The 21,210-nt window shown below is 39.2% G+C and overlaps 1 protein-coding gene and 1 long non-coding RNA gene across 2 annotated transcripts in view; one reads left to right on the forward strand and one right to left on the reverse strand.

Annotated features, from left to right (window-relative positions):
- The window catches only part of BTK (Bruton tyrosine kinase), a 477,293-nt gene that overhangs the window by 353,820 nt on the left and 102,263 nt on the right, over positions 1 to 21,210 (reverse strand). Inside the window, exon 5 of the mRNA XM_075835606.1 lies at positions 5,616 to 5,697. Within this exon, the coding sequence (XP_075691721.1) occupies positions 5,616 to 5,697 (82 nt within the window). The remainder of the gene's footprint in view (positions 1 to 5,615; positions 5,698 to 21,210) is intronic.
- LOC142659455 (uncharacterized) overlaps positions 1 to 21,210 on the forward strand; it is a 247,664-nt gene that overhangs the window by 93,249 nt on the left and 133,205 nt on the right. The window lies entirely within an intron of this gene.

Consider the following 21,210-nt stretch of genomic DNA (forward strand, 5'->3'; position numbering starts at 1 on the left):
GTATGGTAATGCAGGTAAGGCAAGACAATTGGTAATTGTAGGGGAATCTATAATCAGGAAGACGGATAGAATAATTTGTCTCCCTGGTGCCAGTGTTCGGCATGTGGTGGAACGGGTGGATAAATTACTGGGAAGTGCTGGTGATGATCCAGCTGTCGTGATCCATGTGGGAACCAACGACAAAATAAATGGTAGGTGGAGGAGCCTTAAGAATAATTTTAAAGAACTAGTCTATAAGCTCAAGGGAAGGACCTCCAAGGTAGTATTCTCAGGAATACTGCCTGTGCCATGCGCATCACAGGAAAGACAGCGGGAGCTCAGGAAATTAAATGCATGGCTGAAGTCTTAGTGTAGAGGAGAAGGCTTTGGGTTCCTAGAGCACTGGGCTGACTTTTCATTGGGGTACAAACTGTATTCTGCAGATGATTTGCACCTAAATGGAACGGGGTTGGCTGTGCTGGGGGAGATAATTCTAACTGGGGTGGCGGAGTATTTAAACTAGGGCTGAGGAGGAAGGTCAGTGTAGAAAATAAAGGGGTAGTTAGGTTAGAGAGGGGTCAAACTATATTGGTGGGGGGAGAAACAGACTGTGGGGAGAGGACTAGACAACAGGATAAAGAGATCCTTTTATTACAAAACAGCAATGAAAATAAAAATGCCCAAATAATGTCAAATAATCACATTTCTGATACTGAGAGTGAAAAATTGAAAGGCAAGTTAAAGTGTATGTTCACAAATGCCAGAAGTCTAGCAGGCAAAATAGGGGAGCTGGAGGCCTTGGTACTGGAGGAACATATAGATATAGTTGGTGCTGTTGAAACATTACTAGACGTCACACGACTGGGCTGTAAATCTACAGGATTTTACACTGTTTCGGAAAGACAGGCTCATAGGAAAGGTGTTGGTGTATGTCTGTATGTGAGAAGTGATATGAAGGCGAGTGTGAAAGAGACAATATTGCGAGGAGTAGATTGCGAGGAGATTGAAACCTTGTGGGTGGAATTACAAAGGGAGGTAAACACTGAAAATATTACTTTTGGTGTACTTTATAGACCGCCAATATAACTGAAGAGATAGAAGGTCAAATATATAATCAAATGGAGCGGGCTGTACAGGCTGGTACTGTAGTAATTATGGGAGATACCGGGATATTAATTGGGGTCATGGTTCGGCTTCAACTGCAAAGGGGAGAAATTTCCTCAACCTGTTGCAGGAAATTTTTATGGGCCAGTTTGTGGAAGACCCGACTAGTGGCAAAGCTATGTTGGATCTGGTCATTTCTAATAATGCAGAGCTTGTTAGGAATGTCAATGTAAGTGAAAACCTCGGTAACAGTGACCACAATATAGTTACATTTTAGGCTGGGTTCACACACCCTATTTACGGACATAATTCGGGCGTTTTAGCCCAAAATACGTCTCCAAAGCGTCGGCACACATCTGCCCATTCATTTGAATGGGTTTTACGATGTTCTGTGCCGACGGTCATTTTTTTACGCGCCGCTGTCAAGAGACGGCGCGTAAAAAAGACGCCCGCGTCAAATAAGTGCATGTCACTTCTTGAGACGTAATTGGAGCCGTTTTCCATTGACACAATGGAAAAACAGCTCCAATTACGTCCGTAATGCACTTGCCATTACGTCTGAAATTGCGGAGCTGTTTTCTCCTGAAAACAGCTCCGTAATTTCAGCCGTAATGTAGGCTGCCGTGTGAACATACCCTAACCAATACTGTAGAAAACAAACACAGGCTGGGAGGGCAAAAACACTTAATTTTAAGAAGGCCAATTTCCCCAGGATGAGGGCTGCAATTCAGGATATAGACTGGGAATAACTAATGTCAAATAATGGTACAAATGATAAATGGGAGATCTTAAAATCTACTTTGGGTAATTATAGTGCAAGATTTATTCCTATAGGTAACAAGTATAAATGACTAAAATTAAACCCCACATGCTTACACCTTCTGTAAAAAGGGCAATACATAACAAAAAAAGGGCATTTGAAAAACACAAATCTGAGGGTACAGCTGTGGCTTTTTTAAATTATAAAGAGCTTAATAAAATCTGTAAAAAGGTAATAAAATCAACAAGCATACCAAATGAAAGGCAGGTGGCCAAGGATAGTAAAACAAATCCCCAAAAATTCTTCAAGTATATAAATGCAAAAAAGCCAAGGTCTGAACATGTAGGACTCCTAAATAGTGGTAATGGGGAGTTGGTCACAGGGGATTAAGAGAAGGCAGAGTTACTAAATGGGTTCTTTAGCTCTGTATATACAACAGAAGAAAGAGCAACTGATGTAGACGGTGCCAGTGCTGTTAATATATCAGTTGATATACTGAATTGGCCGAATGTAGATACGGTCCAAGCTAAATTAAACAAAATAAATGTATACAAGGACCCTGTACCAGATGGGTTGCATCCTAGAGTTCTTAAGGAGCTTAGTTCAGTCATTTCTGTCCCCCTCTTCATAATATTTAGAGATTCTCTAGTGACTGGTATAGTGCCAAGGGACTGGCGCAGGGCAAATGTGGTGCCTATTTTCAAAAAGGGCTCTAGGTATTCCTCGGGTAATTATAGACCATCAAGCTTAACATCCATCATGGGGAAATTGTTTGAGGGGCTATTGAGGGACTATATACAGGATTATGTGACAAAAAATAGTATTATAGGTGACAGCCAGCACGGTTTTACAAAGGAAAGAAGTTGTCCAACCAACCGGATTTGTTTTTATGAAGAGGTGAGCAGAAGCTTAGACAGAGGGGCAGCTGTGGATACAGTGCTATTGGACTTTGCAAAGGCATTTGACACTGTCCCTCATAGACGTCTAATGGGTAAATTAAGGACTATAGGTTTAGAAAGCATAGTTTGCAATTGGATTGAGAAATGGCTCAAGGACCGTATCCAGAGAGTTGTGGGCAATGATTCCTACTCTGAATGGTCCCCGGTTATAAGTGGTGTACCTCAGGGTTCCGTACTGGGACCACTATTATTCAACATATTTATTAATGATATAGAGGATGGGATTAATAGCACTATTTCTATTTTTGAAGATGACACCAAGCTATGTAGTAGTGTTCAGTCTGTCGAAGATGTTCGTAAATTGCAAGCGGATTTAAACAAACTAAGTGTTTGGGTGTCCACTTGGCAAATTAAGTTTAATGTAGATAAATGTAAAGTTATGCATCTGGGTACCAACAACCTGCATGCATCATATGTCCTAGGGGGAGCTACACTTGGGGAGTCACTTGTTGAGAAGGATCTGGGTGTACTTGTAAATCATAAACGAAATAACAGCATGCAATGTCAATCAGTTGCTTCAAAGGCCAGTAAGATATTGTCGTGTATTAAAAGAGGCATGGACTCGTGGGACAGGGATGTAATATTGCCACTTTACAAAGCATTAGTGAGGCCTCATCTAGAATATACAGTTCAGTTCTGGTCTTCAGTTCATAGAAAGGATGCCCTGGAGTTGGAAAAAATACAAAGAAGAGCAATGAAGCTAATAAAGGGCATTGAGAATCTAAGTTATGAGGAAAGATTAAAATTATTAAACCTATTCAGGCTTGAAAAAAGATGACTAAGGGGGACATGATTAATTTGTATAAACATATTAATGGCACATACAAAAAATATGGTGAAATCCTGTTCCATGTAAAATCCTCTCAAAAAACAAGGGGGCACGCCCTAAATCTGGAGAAAAAAAGGTTGAATCTGCAGAGACGACATGCCTTCTTTACTGTGAGAACTGTGAATCTATGGAATAGTTTACCACAGGAGCTGTTCACAGCAGGGACAGTAGATGGCTTTAAAAAAGGCTTAGATAATTTCCTAGAACAAAAAAATATTAGCTCCATTGTGTAGACATTTTTCCCTTCCCTATTCCCATCTCTTGGTTGAACTTGATGGACATGTGTCTTTTTTCAACCGTACTAACTATGTAACTATGTAACTATGATAAGGACGGCATAGACCAAGTATGTTCAAAGAAAGAATAGTAATAGTATCACAAAATAATTTATGCAAACTAACAAGACCTAACACTATCTGGAATCCCATTGAATTAAAAAGATGTCACGTGATATGTAGTCCAGATTAATCATTTAGATGCTTGTAAAAAATTGCAAAGTTAATATATTTACATATACTTCAGAACGCACTTTAGCGTATTACAATATACTCTGGGCTTTTCAAGTGGTGCTGAAAGGACAGCGCATCACGCGTATGTTAGAAGAATATAATAGTATACTGTATACGTTTGAAGAAGGTGCAGAAGGGAGATTTAGGCTGGTTGAACTTGAAGGACATGTGTTTTATTTCAACTGTACTTTATTTGGATTGTTATAGGAAGTTCTTCAATGTAAGGGAAAGTTAGGCCCCATTCACACCCCATTTTTGCATCCTGTTGAAATGTTCCTTTAAAACAGGATATAACAGGAAACCTATCCTATAGCATCCTATTACCATTGACTTCTATTGTATAAAAAACTAGATCCGTCCTGATCCTATTCACGAAAATTATTCGAGGAGTTGCACACAAGCTTCTAGGAGTAACTTCAGCTCAGCCATGAAGCAGTATACGGCACAAACTCACAGAGCGGGAGTGAAATTATTCAAGGAGCTGTACACAAGCTTCTAGGAGTAGCTTCATCTCAGCCATGAAGCAGCATACCGCATAAACTCACAAGCCTAAGATTACCATGCTCAATGCGGAGCATTGTCAAGAGATGTAAAGCAAGCCACCATTGGACTCTGGAGTAGCGGAAATGTGTGCTGTGAAGTAATGAATAATGTATCTAAGCATAAAAAGACAATTTATATAATTGTATGATTCCAACTTTGTGTCAACAGTTTGGGGTAGGCCCTTTTTCTGGTCCAGCTTGACTGTGCCCCTGTACACAAAGCGAGGTCTATAAATAAATGGTTTGATGTGTTTGGTCTGGAAGAACTTGAGTAGCCTTGACATCAATCCCATGGAACACCTTTGGGATGAATTTAAACACTGATTGTGAGCCAGATCCTCTGTCCAATATCAGTTCCTCACCTCACAAATGGGTTTTTTGTCTGAATGGGCAAAAATGTTCACAGACGCTCCAAAAGCTTGTGGAAAGCAATAAAAAAAATTATAACTGGCAGCTTTAGGAGCACATAGGTCCCTTCATCTGGTAGGTTTATGAAATGTGCATGTGAGAGATAGGGGGGGGGAGGTTGGTGCAGACAGACAGGAGACAGTACACCCATTTCTCTCTTCTCCTAATGTATGCTTTCATCGTTATCTTTTATTAGCATTATAATATCTCATCCCAGAGCTGGATTGAATTATCAATGTACTAATGTATGTATAATGTCCTCTGTCCTTCTCTATGTGTGCTGTGTATGGGAGACATTGTAGCAGCTAGTCTCTGCTCCTTCTGGAGCTAGCAACTGAGTATTAGTTATGGAGTCTGCTGAGGGGCAAAACTGATGAAAAATACAGATACAAGTCATATAATGGTCAGAAATAGTGTTATTCCTCATGTACACACATGACAGCTTATTATTAAAATTCACCTGAAAACATAGTGACACTTGAAGGGATTGAATACATTTAGGCCATTCTTATTATTACACATTACCATGTTTTAGCTGATGAATCCAACGTTTCCTCAAATCCTCTGTGGGTGCGAAGACATAGAGTGGTCCATCATCATATATTATCTGAAAGCATAATTTGTGGTTTAAAGAGTATCTGATAACTGCATAGAACTGTATTCTATGCATATTTATCTCTATTCACCCCACATAGTAATGTTGTAAATATAAACAATAAAAATATAGTATTAGCTGGAGCCAAGCGTACTAGTGAAGAGTACTATTACCAAAGTAGTAGCTATCACCAAACACATACTTTTATTTGTTTTGCTTAGTTTATTTAATGAAATAAATTATGTATAGATATTACAAATAAGAGATTTCTCAGGCAAGACAAGCAGACATTATATTTTAATATGCCATAAAGTTTGTGGTGAGAAAACTACTTAACCAGATACACAGCATGTTCAAAACACTCTAGTATTCAGTATAGAAAAGAATAAGACTACGATCGGTATATAGCAGCTGGACAAAACACCTCAGTTAATAAAGTCCACAATAGAAGGAATGTGAATCCAAAAATATGGATTATGCATATGTTTATAGCAAGGTGATTCATCTGCATAGTAAAAAATATTCATACCACTGAGGCCTCGTTCACATCTGCGTTGGGGTCCCATTCTGACGTTCCGTCTGAGCTTTCCGGCAGAACGGGACCCTGAACAGACACAAAGTGACATAAACGGAAACCAGAGGTTTCCGTTTCCATCACCATTGATTTCAATGGTGACGGATCCGGTGCCCATGGTTTCCGTTTTTCTCTGTTGCGCACCGGACCCGTCATTTTGCCGGAAGCAATAGTGTAGTCGACTACACTATTGCTTCCAGCAAAACTACGGATCCAGTGTAGTGTCAGTTTGTGTCTGTTCAGGGTCCCGTTCTGACGGAAAGCTCAGACGGAACGTCAGAACAGGACCCCAATGCAGATGTGAACGAGGCCTGAAATTGTATGTGTTCTGAATATAATGCACATACAAAGGTTGACGCTGCTATACTTGCGTTTGGTTGTTACTTATCCTACAAGAAACACAAACATAGATATCACTGGCTACAGTGTACAATTGGGCAGAAAATGGATGATTTAAAACCATGTAGGCCCCGTGCACACATCCGTAGATCTAAGGATTTGGAATTGCAGATAAAATACTGACACATTAATTTCTATCCGCCACGGACACCTTCCCGTATATTTACGGGTGTGTGTCCGGGCCGTAAAAATGAGCCGCAAATAGGACGTCCTAATTTTCGTATTTACGGACTGTGTGTCTATACTTATTACTGTGGCACGGTCCGCAAATGCGGATGACACCCCATAAATACTGCACAGACATGTGCATGGGGCCTAAATTTAGTTAATTCTAGTTGTGGCACTGCAGGCCTTTACACTGCACTGTCAATGTGGCTGAAACCCCATTCATCCCGCCTATTTTGGTGCTTGAGGACTGAGTGAGTCATAACTTTAAGGGTATGTTCACACGCAGTGTTTTCAAGCGTATTTCGGGGAGTTTACCCCCTGAAAAACGCCTGAAAAAAACGGAAGCTGAACGCCTACAAACATCTGCCCATTGAAATCAATGGGAAAAACAGCATTTAGTTCATACGAGGCGTCTTTTTACGCCTCTGTTTCAAAAAACGGAGCGAAAAAAGACGCTCCGTAAAAAGAAGTAGCATGTAACTTCTTGAGGCGTTTTTTGGAGCTGATTTTCCATTGAGCACTATGAAAAAAGCCTCAAAACCGCCTGAATAGAAGCCTGAAAAGAAGCCTCAAAAGAAGCTCCAAATTTCATTTTCAGCTTCAAAAACGTCTGAAAATCAGAGGCTGTTTTCTCTGAAATCAGCTCCGCATTTTTAGACGTTTTTTGTTAAGCGTGTGAACATACCCTCATTCTCACTGACGTAGCTGTAGGATGGCTTTTTATTTTGCGAGAAGATTTGTCGTATTTATTGCCACCATTTTGGGGTTCACACAACTAATACAAAAATGCTAACTTTATTTTATGGTTCGTTACAGTTGTAGCAATACCATATATGTATTATTATTTTTTTTGGTGGACTATTTTGAAACAGTACCATCATTTTAATGAAAAAAAAGGTTTCTTTTTTTGGGGATACACTTTTATTTTTTATTAAATACTATTCAGTTTTATTTGACATTTTTTTTTATTTCTAGGGGACTTGAAGCTGCGATTGCATTATATAATGCTTTAATATGCTTAGCAATTATTTTGTTTATACTAATAGGCTCATACCTATGACAGACCTGGGGCCCCTTATTAGGCCGGACTGCCATGGTAACCCAATGTGGGCACCGATGAACTGACAGAGAGTGGCCCCTCCCTCTTGCAAACTCCTTGGATGCCTTGGTCGCTATTTACAACGTCATCTAAGAAGATGAATGGCAGCAGGAGTCAAGCTGCCAATCACAGCTGAGCTTCTGGGGTGATTGCGTGGGCACAACTTCTGTACCCAAATGATCACCAGGACGCACTATTATATACTCTTGCTGTAGGGATACTGCAAAAAGGACATAAAAGTGTTACCTTTTTGCAGGAAATGCTACATATTATTACCTACCGATTTTGGCTGGATTGGCCAATGATCTATTGTGAAGGGGAAATCTCTGGCAGCGACTTGTTACCTTCTCCCCACTGAAATAAACCGAACTAAGCATGTATATTTATTGGTCAGGTTGGAGAGATGACAGATCGGACAGCTATCTAATAGCTAAAGTATGATTTATCTCTTGTTGCTCTTTGCATGGTTTTATCGGTTTAGCATGATTTGTATTTTAAAGGCCAGTAGTGGATGGCAGAGAACTTGGAAGACTTTTGTTTCTCCTCAACCTCTTCCCGACATCCTCTGTATATATACGGCGTTGTCGGGAAGGGGTTCCTGCAAACTGCTGTAGTTACGTTGCGGTGATGCCGTGGGCTCAGAAACGGAGTCCGCGTCATCACTATCGAGTGTTAGTTGCATGTTGCAGCTAACAGTCTGCTGTAGCGGTTGGTGTTCAGAGCTACTAGCTCCAATCCTGCCAAATTTAGCCCCTAGATGCCACATCCAATGGCGACCGCTGCATCTTCAGATGTAGCCATCAATATCTTGACTTTTAACACATTAAATACACAGTGGCAATGGCTTTTATTGTGTGATATCACGCTGCAGCAAGTTATCAGAGTCAAGTTAAACATGACTATATCCGTAAGTGGTTTGTCGCCCATTGGCACCTCCAAGATGCCAGAGGCAGGGCCTACTAGGCTGCCTATCAGTGTAAAACTGACAATTATAATAGAGTGCACTAGATAAGTAGTTCAATGCGTTATAATAGCAATTAGGGGTACAGGTCTTTAAAAAAAAAAAAATAGACAAAATAAATAAATAAATGCTTCAAGAAAAAAAAAAAGCCTTTTTTCATGTCTTTTATTATTGGAAAAAATAAAAAAAACTATACATAATTGGTATCGCCCGTATCATCCGTTATAACTATAAAACTATCATGCTATTTATCCCGCACAGTGAACAAATATGGAAAAACAATACTAGAGTTTCTGTTTTTTGGTCATATTGTCCCCCAAAAATAAATAGACAGTTCTCAAAAAGTTGCATTTATACCATAATGGTACCAATAAAAATTTTAGCCCATCACAAAAAACAAGCCTTCACACAGCTTTGTTAACACAAAAATTTAAAAGTTATGGCTCTTGGAATATTGCGACAAAAAAACTAATTCTTTTTTTTCAAAAAGTGATTTATTGTGCAAAAGCTGTAATACATTAAAAAAAACAAAACTAAATAATTTGGTATCATATTTGGAAAGATAAATGAAGCAAAGTACAGAGATGTTCTTAATGAACACCTGATCCAGAGTGCTCTGGATCTCAGACTGGACCGAAATATCATCTTTCAACAAGACAATGACCCTAAGCACACAGCCAAGACAACACAGGAGTGACTTAGGGACAACTCTGTGATTGTCCTTGAGTGGCTCAGCAAGAGCCCTGACTTGAACCCAATCGGATATCTCTGGAGACACCTGAAAATGTCGGTCCACCAACGGTCCCCATCCAACTTGATAGAGCTTGAGAGGATCTGCAGAGAAGAATGGCAGAAAATCCCCAAATCCAGGTGTGCAAACCTTGTGCCATCATACCCAAGAAGACTTGAGGCTGTTATCACTGCCGAAGGTGCTTGAACTAAGTACGGAGTCTTGCGTCTGAATACTGATGTCAATGCAATATTTTCGTTTTTCCTTTTCAATAAATTAGCAAAGATTACTAACATTCTGTTATCCCATTATGGGGTATTGAGTGCAGAATGATGGGGAAAAAGTGCATTTTTTTTTAATTTTAGCACAGGTCTCAACATAACAAAATGTGAAAAAATGTATAGGGTCTGAAGACATTCCGAATGCATTGTATATATTTATATATGTATGTATATGTATATACTTGCATATAATTGTTCATAAATACATGTTATGCATATCATATGCTATCATCACCCTCTGGTTAGATTATATTTTATTTATTTATTTTTGCCACTTTTTTTGCCATTTAGATTTATTTGAGCTTTCTCTGACTATCACGCCTTTCATATACGTTATTATTATTTTTTTATTCACCGTAATTATCTACCCCCCAATGTCCCTTTGGGAGTTCACATCATTGCGGTGTGACTGATGGCTTCTCAGGACTGCGTAGTTTACGATCATCCACTCACTGTGCCTCTGCTTTGACTTCCCCATCTTTGTGTCCCTCTAAGGCTTCCGTTGACCACATGTTCTTTCTGGTTGCCATGGTTACCAGCATGCTTTGACCAGCTTAGCTGTGTTCCTATGGCTAACCACTAAACCCTCCGTGCATACTACCATCATAATGGCTGGTGATCGCCGTTCGTCTCTCTTAGCAGATTCACAGCGGCGATACCGCTGTCATTGCATTTCTGCCGATCCTTCACTTACTAAGCATATTGTTAATTCTTTCCCCATACCTACAATTTTTATGATTCAATAGGTGGTGCACACCAGAGCATGGAGGGATAATAAAATCAAATAATAATATTAATAAAATCGGAGGCTCTACTCTAACAATTTCTTAACCATCTGTGTCCTGCTTGGATACTTCTTGATCCTCTCTTTTTGGGTAACAGATGTGAATTCATGGCTACTTACAATATAGTGGATAAAATTAAAGAGCGACAAAACAAACAATTGTCATCAGTACAGAACCTATCTTCAGCAGAGGATGTGCTAACAGATGAGGTGGATAACCCCAATATAGACGTTTCATCATTATTGAAACAATTTAAGGATTTGACGTTACAACAGACTCAAGCTTGGTGGACAAAGTCCACACTAGAGCAATATCTGTCTTTGAGTCTTATTACCAGAGGCTTGAGAATACCTTTATTCCCAAGCTACGAATTGAGCAAACCAGAACTAAAAACTAGGTGGGAGGAAGCTCTGACAACATGTTCTAGAACACTGATGACAATATTAGTGGAAGATGAAACTATCCTGCTAGAAAAAATAGAACCCCAGTTAAATAAAACAATAGAAGCCCTCGAAACACATAAGCAAAATAAAGAATTTGAGGATAAATTTGACAAAGTTCTGGTCCAGATCGATAAAATTGAAGCCAGAATAAAAGAAAAAAAGAGGAGGAAATTCCTGCGTGACCAGCGAGACTATAAGTCCAATTCAGTATATATCTGGGGGAATAGATCCCAGAGGGCCGCAGATAAAAATTATAACAAAAAGAGCACTAAACCAGGATTCCCTCGATATAACCAAGAAAATAGATTCCTCAGAAATAGATGGGGAATCTGAAAGAACAAAAAGCAGTACCTCAAGAGGTCAATTTAATCCAGATATACAACAAGAACAATCGACTTTTTTACGGGACAGATTACGCTGGGGTTACAGGGGACAACAGAGAGAAAGAGGAGGTCCCCCCAGAGGCAGGAGGAGAAGATAAATATATTGGCTTGTGAAAATAACACAATGCAAATAATCAACCTTTCACAACACGTGCTTACAAACGCACAAACAAACATCTTAAAAAGAGGCTATAATTTCTGCATAACACCTAGGCTAAACAAGTTTGAGGTCATCAAAGACCTACACTTGTTTGGCCGTAAATTGATATACAAAATTTTTAGTCAAAGAGATAGGGAAATGGATCCCCTTCAAAGGAGCCTTAATGTACAGGAAAGCGCAACATTGAGAAATTTAGAAGAACTAGCTAAAGAAGGTGAAATTTCGGATGAGGAAAGTGAGCTGGAAATTGCAGCAACAGAGTTAGAAGAAATAAGTACCCTAAACCCGAGATTAAAATTAAAATCCCAAAAAATGCCTTCCCTAGACCTATGCCCACAAGTAAAAATTTTCGTGGAATTGGTTACAAAAGATCTACACCAATTGAGTGAAATGCCACAACAAAACAACATTACAACTGAAGAATATAAAGCTCTTGAAGAATTTAAAACCTGGACCGATGTGGTATTCAAACAATCGGACAAGAGTGGGAACGTAGTTATCTGGCCCAAGGATCTTTACATTAGGGAAGCTAAAAAACAGCTTAATAATAAGGATTGTTACAAATCCCTATGGGGGGATCCCACCCTTTAATTTCAACAAGAATACGAGAGACTCATCAACTCAGGTGTAGAAGAAAGGGCTATTTCTGAAAGTGAGGCCAAGTATCTCTCAGTCAGGCATCCTAAGGTGGCGACTTTCTATATGCTGCCAAAAATACACAAAAATGTGGAACAGCCACCTGGCAGACCGATAGTGTCTGGCCAAGGATGTCTGACTGAGAGATGCAGTCAATTGCTAGATTTGGAATTACGCAATTTTGTATACAAATTACCTTCCTACACCAGGGATACAATGCAAATACTCCAAGAGTTTAACAATGCTAACTTGGAGGAGGGAGAAATCCTAGTAACCCTGGATGTGGAGAGCCTCTATACGAACATCAGACATGACTTGGGCTGTAAAGCTGTGGATTTCTTTCTAGGCCGTGAATATAATTACAATCCCAATAGGAGGACTTTTGCCAATAAGATACTGAAGTTTATATTAAGTAGGAATTACTTCGTGTTTGATTCTCGCTTCTTCCTACAAACCCAAGGAACGGCGATGGGAACAGCATGCGCACCCACCTTTGCCAATCTGTTCCTTGGGTGGTGGGAGGAAGAAATTGTTTTTGGCGAGCCCTTCCAGATGTATGTAGATAAGATCTCGATATGGCGCAGATATATTGACGATATCGTGTTCATCTGGAGGGGCTCGGAGGGCAAACTACACACCTTCATTGAGGAACTCAACATCAATGAACTGAACCTAAAATTGACCCTAAACTATTGTAAGCATGAAGTAACATTCCTAGATTTTAAAATTGGAATTGATCATAATCATGATATTATCACGAACCTGTATAGAAAAGAGACAGCCACTAACAGTCTGCTAGATGCGAACAGTGCTCACCTCAAGAGAACCATTAGAGGAATCCCTAAAGGTGAATTCCTCAGATTAAGGAGAAATTGCTCCACTTTTGAAAATTTTAAAAGGGGAGCAATAGATTTGAAAAAACGACTCAAGGACAGACATTATTCTGGACATCAGATAAAACAAGCATATAATATTGCTCTTCAGACGGATAGGGACACATTGCTGGTTGCGAAGGAAAATGTGAAAAGTGAAAATACAGTGAGGTTTATCACCACACTGCATGAGAAGTGGCAAGAAATGAATAACATCATGGAAAAACATTGGCAGATTTTACTACTGGACGAAGATCTCAAACAACATCTGGGCACAACAATCTCCTCAGGATATAGGAAAATCAACACTATAGAACAACACATTGTTAAAAGTCATTTTTCTAGGGATTGTATAAAAAAGAAACAACACAAATACCCAGGGTTCTATCCATGTGGCCTATGTACAGTTAATAGGCAATTGGCTGTTATGTGTGTTCATCCTAATGATATTATGTTGTAGGTGTCTGCGATGTATCTGTATGTATATGTATGACAACTGTTGGGCGCATGGATGTATATGTATAATACAATATATATTTTTGGAACATTTAATGAGCTGTTATGCCCATGATTTTTATATATATGTGTTGATATATTTGTTTATTATATAATTTATACAAAATAATGTCATTGTTTGTGGTTTTGTTTTGTATTATGTCTGTTTTTATTTATTATTTATATTCATGTATATTTATTGATTATTTGCGGAAATGTATTTGAAACCACTCAATAATGGTATATGGTATAATATATTCCCATAACATACATAATTATATAATCATTTATATGTTTTTGATTAAGGTACTAATTTATGTAATACACACATATATAATTAATTTTTCCTGGTGGTAGGTGATTGCTTCGGCGATCGCCTGGCTGTCCGGCGGGTGTTTGGGATCCGGTGTACGTTTCTGGGCGGAGGGCCCCCGCCTGGTGGGTATCCTGGGTGTCCATCACCTCTCGGACTTTCATGTGCTTTCGCTGAGGCATTTGCTGCCTCACCGGGGAATTCTTCACATTTTACATATATTTTCTATACATTTGTATATCTTATATATGTATATTATTAGTTTTTTACACACTAATTATTATTTACAATTTGTCATATTATATATGGCTGATCTGTATATCACTTTGGTGTTATATATAGAATTTGTATATTATTACACTTTTTGTATATATATATATATATATACACATTAGATTTCTTTACACTTTTTATATTTTATTATCATTTCACATGGGGGGCTCTTTATGTACCATATATATGTATAATTCCTTCTTGTATTATTTTTAGTTATTATGATTTATGGGTTCTAACTATTTCAATATGTATGTATATGATATCTTTTAGCCCAATTGTATGGGATGTTTGGGATGTGTATATATCGCATTGCCAATTGTGTGCATATTGGTATAGTACAGCTGACATCAGATCCCATCGAAATATATATATACACGCATTTTTGGGGAACACATCTATATACATCGTGTAGTTGGCGATGTACACTTAAAATGGCATCGTATGGGTCTGGATTAGTATAACACTGATAATCCAAAGATTTAAATATTTTTGAATTAATGTTTTGTCCACATTCCCCTTTCTATTAAGGAACTCTCTATATATGAATTCTGTCCGCGATGTGCGCGCGTGTGCTCTCTTGCACTCACCGTCCTCAGACCAGAAGCTGTGCCAACTACTAGAAAGACTATGACGGGCATCTCTATTATGCTTTGCGTTCAGAGGTGCTCGTCATGACGCTGACGGGATGACGTCGGTGGGTGTGAGCGGTGCGCGACGCGCCATTGGTTACAGGGGTTTTCCGCCTGTGTATTTAAATTGAAGCTGTCAGAGTAGCTACTACACCTCCTGACAAAGGTTGCGAAACGCGCGTTGAGGTGCTCGGTGTCCAGGTGCCCTATCACATATTCACTATGTCCTCCTCAGGTATGCTCTACTTCTAACATTGGTTGTTCCTTTGCAATTACTGTTGCCAATTGGAGTGCTATTTTTCTTGTGTTGCCCTTAGCAGGATTACCAGCGTGGATATGCTATTTAAATAAACCTATCGCACTGTGACTTCAATTGCCATTTGATCGTGCTCTATGGGAATATATGTTATTCACTTCACCTGAGGTGTAATTGACTTCATGAGAAATCTATACCATTCATGATTTATGTCATCATATTGCCATGTGATCGGGCTTTATGGGAATACATGTTACTCACTTCACTTGAGGTGTAATTGTACTCTCATGAGGAGTTTATACCATTCATGATTTATGACATCATATTTGAGGTCACCTGGTTTTCTTTTATATTTTTTACATGTCTATAGTATATACTTGGGAGGGGGGTTATTTTTGTATTGATGTATAATAAATTGTAAAGTATTTAAATAAAAATTATATTGTATTTTGACAAAATAATTTCATGATATCAAGATCTCTTTTTTGGTTTAATATATGTGAATATTGTGGTATCTTGAGTATAATAAATTGGCAAGAAATATATTTATATAGGTGATAACTGACTAACATAGACTAATAGAGACAGGGGACAAAGGTAGGATCCAGCGCTGAGGGCGTTAAAATGGAATTCGATTTTCCAAGTTTAATGTTGTAGATTTAAAAGGAAGTCCAGTGGTATTAGGTCCTGGGTGTGTATGAAGTGGAGGGAGGGTATCCTCTTGGGCCTACGCGTTTCGGACGACACTGCGTCCTTAAACACAGCCAAGTTTAAGGACGCAGTGTCGTCCGAAACGCGTAGGCCCAAGAGGATACCCTCCCGCCACTTCATACACACCCAGGACCTAATACCACTGGACTTCCTTTTAAATCTACAACATTAAACTTGGAAAATCGAATTCCATTTTAACGCCCTCAGCGCTGGATCCTACCTTTGTCCCCTGTCTCTACTTGATATTCCGTGTGCCGACACGAGGATCCGGGCGCTATCAACGACACACCGGAGTGTGTCAGGTGAGCTGGAGGATTTCTCTAAATTTTTCTCTTGTAACATAGACTAATATCTACTATTCCTATTTACAGCCGGGTTGTGTCTGTGGATGTACAACCCCATTAGGTGAGTACATTTGGCACTTTTAACCTCCTCCCCAGCAACCTACCTTGGTAACCTGCACCATGTGGCGCCATGTACCTCTTTTTTCACTTTAGTTTCTCCTATGTTTGTCCCTACAAGACTTCCATAGGGCACCTCTTCAGGGCCGGTCACCATGGTTACTGGGACGAGAGCTTTAGCCTTGTCAACCTAAATTATTCATGGTGATTACGGCGATGTGCCATTTCTTCATTCTCACCACTGCCACTCCGCTTGCTACAGCCGCTTGGTTGATTCTGTTACTCAGTGGTGTTTTACTTACACCCTGAGCTTCTCATCCTGCCGAGTGTGGCTTTTTTATTTCATACGTATGTTCCTGTCCATTCTGCCACCGCTAATTGTGTAATTCCTTATGTCCATTAACCTTTGGTATTATATGAGATGGTTAGGTAATTTCATTGAGTGGTTGTACCTTCCATCTCTCCATCACTTTTACTCTATGACCTCACATGACGTCAGACTTCAGTTTGGTTTCTGGATGATTCTTTTAAAAAAAAAATTGGTTTAACCATAAATGGTTTGCTTCTTTTTCTGTACAACTAATGGCCTGATAAAGATGCTGGTTCAGCATCGAAACGCGTAGCCCTAATAAAGTCTTCTTGCACTATTACTTTCTGGCTTATGTCTGACGTCAGCAGTGCTATTTACTGGTCCCTATTTTCTACCTCATCACAATCTAAAGGGTTAACCCCTTAGTGACCACCAATATGCCTTTTCACGGTGATCACTAAGTGGCCTTAGGCTAGGCCACTGCCTTTTCACGGCAGCATAGTCTAAGTCCTACATGGGTGTCACTCCAGGCTGGAGTGGTTGCTCGACTGACTGGTGACAGCCTGGCTCCTGCTCCAACGGTAGCGATGGAAGTTTTCTTCGATCGCGGCCATTAAGCATTATATCTGCGATCAAAAGATCGCATAGTGAAGTCCCCTAGGGGCACTGAAAAAATAAGTAATAAAGGTTAAATAAAAATTATTAATAAAGATTACAGCGAAAAAAAAAAAAAAAACATATTCTCCATTAAAAAGTGGTTTTATTTAGTAAAAGTGTAAAAAAATAACTAAAAGTACACATCTATGGTATCACCGCGACTGTAATGACCCAAACAACAAAGTTAACATGTTTAGTTAAACCGCAACGTGAACATGGTAAAAAAAATAAACCGCAAAGAAAGATGGCGGAATTGCTATTTTTTTTTACATTGCCCCCCAAAAAAGTTATAAAAGTTAATCAATAAATCCCATGTACCCCGAAAAAAGTACCAATGAAAACCACGTCCCGCAAAAAACAAAACCTCATATACCTACATTTACGAAAAAATAAAAAAAGTTATGGCTCTTGGAAAGCGACGATGCAAAAACAAATAATTTTAATTCAAAGGTGTTTTTATTGCACAAAAGTAGTAAAACATAAAAAAAACCTATACATATCTGGTATCGTCATAATTATAACGACCAATAGAATAAAGGTAACATGTTCGTTATGCCGCACGGTGAACGGCGTAAATGTAAAACGCATAGATGGTGGAATTGCTCTTTTTTTTTTCTATTCCCCCCAATAAAAGTTAATAAAAGTTTATCAAAAAAATGCCTTGGTGCAATTCCAAAGGTCTGCACTGTCTTTATTACATTTTGGGCAAATATTTTCTCTCTCTTTATAAATTCTTTTAAGTAGCTGAGGGGTATAATATAACCTATGTACAATATTAAATTGAGTTATTTGGTGATTTGATTAATATGTAAGGCTACTTTCCAAATATTATTATAAATTTTATTGTTTCATTGTTTTTCGCTGTTAAATTTGAATTAATTTTGTCTATATTGTAACCGTTCTTTTTATATATATATATATATATATATATATATATATATATATATATATATATATATATATATATTGGCTAAGATCTTTTTCTTAGGGTTTACTGCAGTTATAAATCAAAACACCCCATGAACTGGGGAGACTCGGAAAGATTCCTTATCAGCAGAGTTATATATATAATTTTTCCTTTTTTCCCAATCCACATCTTCTTTCCAAGTCTTCTCAGCCTATTATTTCCCCCTGTTCGAAAATTTTCCCTACAGTTTTGATTAATTTTTTTCCTCAGGGGGTTATACCCCGATAATGTGTATACTTTGGGGAGATTACTATTGAACCAAAGTGAAGTGAATCCTAACACACCCTTCCGGTTAGAGATCTTTCCCAATAGTTTCCAGCTTTTATTCAGCTGGATAACTGTGGGGAGTTTGCTTACTTTACTAGTGTCATTTTGACAAGCTTCAAGAAAGGGGGATCACTTAAAATAGCCATATCTCGGGCTGTGGACCTTCTAGAACAGTGTTGGCATATGAAAGATGAGATTCTAATCTTTCATATACCACCAATTGTAAGCACAGTCGGGAATGGAAGCTGCATACTATGTGCATATACAGTTCCTATTCCCGACTGGCTTTAACTAGTGATACCTCCAGTTGTTTCACAGCTAGAACTGCGATCCTGGTGGTATATGAAAGCTGAGAATCTCACCGCTGTTCTAGGTAGTCCACAGCCTGAAATATGGCTAATTTAAGTGATCCCCCTTCCCTCCAGCCTCAGTCTCTCACACTGTGTGTGAAGCAGCTTCATGCTGATAGGACAGCGTCAGAGGCTGTGAGGCAGCTCCACCTCAGGAGAATCGCTGGTGTTGATGCCCACTTGTCTAGTATAGCCTCATTTGCATATTTAGAAAAAAGCTCATAGCTTTTAAAATAATACTGTAAGTTGCAGTTAACTACGCTATTGATTCCCGCCAAAAATAAACTGAAACCTTACGGAACGGAGACAAACGAAAACCATTTGCAATGGAAGCATTACCATTGTAACCAATGGTAATGCAAACGGAAAGCTATGGTTTCCACTTGGTTTCCGTTCATGGGTGCCCCTGATGGAAAGGTTTGATAGATCCCATGAACGTAAGCCCAACACAGATGTGTACGAAGCCTAAGGAGAGAAGGAGGAAAAAGGAACAATTACAATCCAATCTACTGGATCTTATCTAATGAATTGAGACAGGCAGCCAGCCCCTTCATCAAGTCATCAACACACAGAGAGGGGATGGGAGCATTTTACCATGCCTGCTGCATCTACAGGGGTCCATCTAAGTTGTCTAGCATATGATGATGTGTGTTTCTGGGAATAAATTGCTGAGCATAAAAATTGGTCAGGGCCACCATTAAAAACATACAAAATTCTAAAAGAAAAAAGAACTTAAAAAAATCTATTTCTGTGAGGCCTCCAGTCTCAAAATGAATTTCTGAGCTGACAATGAAATCAGAAATCTGAGGCTCATAATTCTCGGGGGGTGGGTTCACATGGGATCACTCATCTTTGTGGGGGTGCCCCATCACTGGATGAGTAGGAGGACAAGATGTATGGGGCAAATTCCTCTTCTCACTCACTGGCTGTATCGATGTCAGAGGCCAGGAGGGTGTATGCCTACTCTGCTGTACACCGTGTTCCAAATTATTATGCACATTGGATTTAAGTGTCATAAACATTTAATTATTCGTTTTTCAATTAAACTCATGGATGGTATTGTGTCTTAGGGCTCTTTGGATCATTGTAATCAATCTCAGACACCTGTGATAATTAGTTTGCCAGGTGTGCCCAATCAAAGGAAAACTACTTAAGAAGGACGTTCCACATTATTAAGCAGGCCACAGGTTTCAAGCAATATGGGAAAGAAAAAGGATCTCTCTGCAGCCGAAAAGCGTGAAATAGTGCAATACCTTAGACAAGATATGAAAACATTGGATATTTCAAGAAAACGTAAGCGTGATCATCGTACTGTGAAAAGATTTGTGGCTGATTCAGAGCACAGACGGGTTCGTTCAGGTAAAGGCATAATGAGGAAGGTTTCTGCCAGACAAATTAATAGGATTAGGAGAGCAGCTGCTAAAATGTCATTGCAAAGCAGCAAACAGGTATTTGAAGCCACTGGTGCCTCTGGAGTCCCGCAAACTTCAAGGTGCAGGATCCTCCAGAGGTTTGAAAGTGTGCATAAAGCTATTATTCGGCCACCCCTAAACGATGCTCACAAGCAGAAACGGTTGCAGTGGGCTCAGAAATACATGAAGACTAATTTTCAAAGCGTGTTGTTTACTGATGAGTGCCGTGCAACCCTGGATGGTCCAGATGGATGGAGTAGTGGATGGTTGGTGAATGGGCTGGAATCATGGGGAGAGAGCTGGTAGGCCCCTTTAGGGTCCCTGACGGTGTGAAAATGACCTCTGCAAAGTACGTAGAGTTTATGACTGACCACTTTCTTCCGTGGTACAAAAAGAAGAACCGTGCCTTCCATAGCAAAATGATCTTCATGCATGACAATGCACCATCTCATGCTGCAAAGAATACCTCTGTGTCATTGGCTGCTATGGGCATAAAAGGAGAGAAACTCATGGTGTGGCCCCCATGTTCCCCTGACCTCAACCCTATTGAGAACCTTTGGAGCATCCTCAAGCAAAATATCTATGAGGGTGGGAGGCAGTTCACATCAAAACAGAAGCTCTGGGAGGCTATTCTGACATCCTGCAAAGATATTCAAGCAGAAACTGTCCAAATACTCACAAATTCAATGGATGCAAGAATTGTGACGGTGATATCAAAGAAGGGGTCCTATGTTAACATGTAACGTGGCCTGTTAAGTTTTTTTTGATTGAAAGAGCTTTTGATTTCTGTAAATATGACCTCCTGATGCTGCAAATTCAACAAATTACCATTTTAGTTCTCTTTACAACCATTAAAATGTTTTGATCTCTGTTGTGCATAATAATAAACAGTGCATTTTGAGTTTTTTACTTCTAAAACCAAATCTGTTATCATTAGGAGATTTGTTCAATAAAATTCGCATTATACTCCAACGGTTGATGGCTTGAAGA

Source organism: Rhinoderma darwinii, chromosome 8, assembly GCF_050947455.1.
Source record: "Rhinoderma darwinii isolate aRhiDar2 chromosome 8, aRhiDar2.hap1, whole genome shotgun sequence".
Classification (NCBI taxonomy): domain Eukaryota; kingdom Metazoa; phylum Chordata; class Amphibia; order Anura; family Rhinodermatidae; genus Rhinoderma; species Rhinoderma darwinii.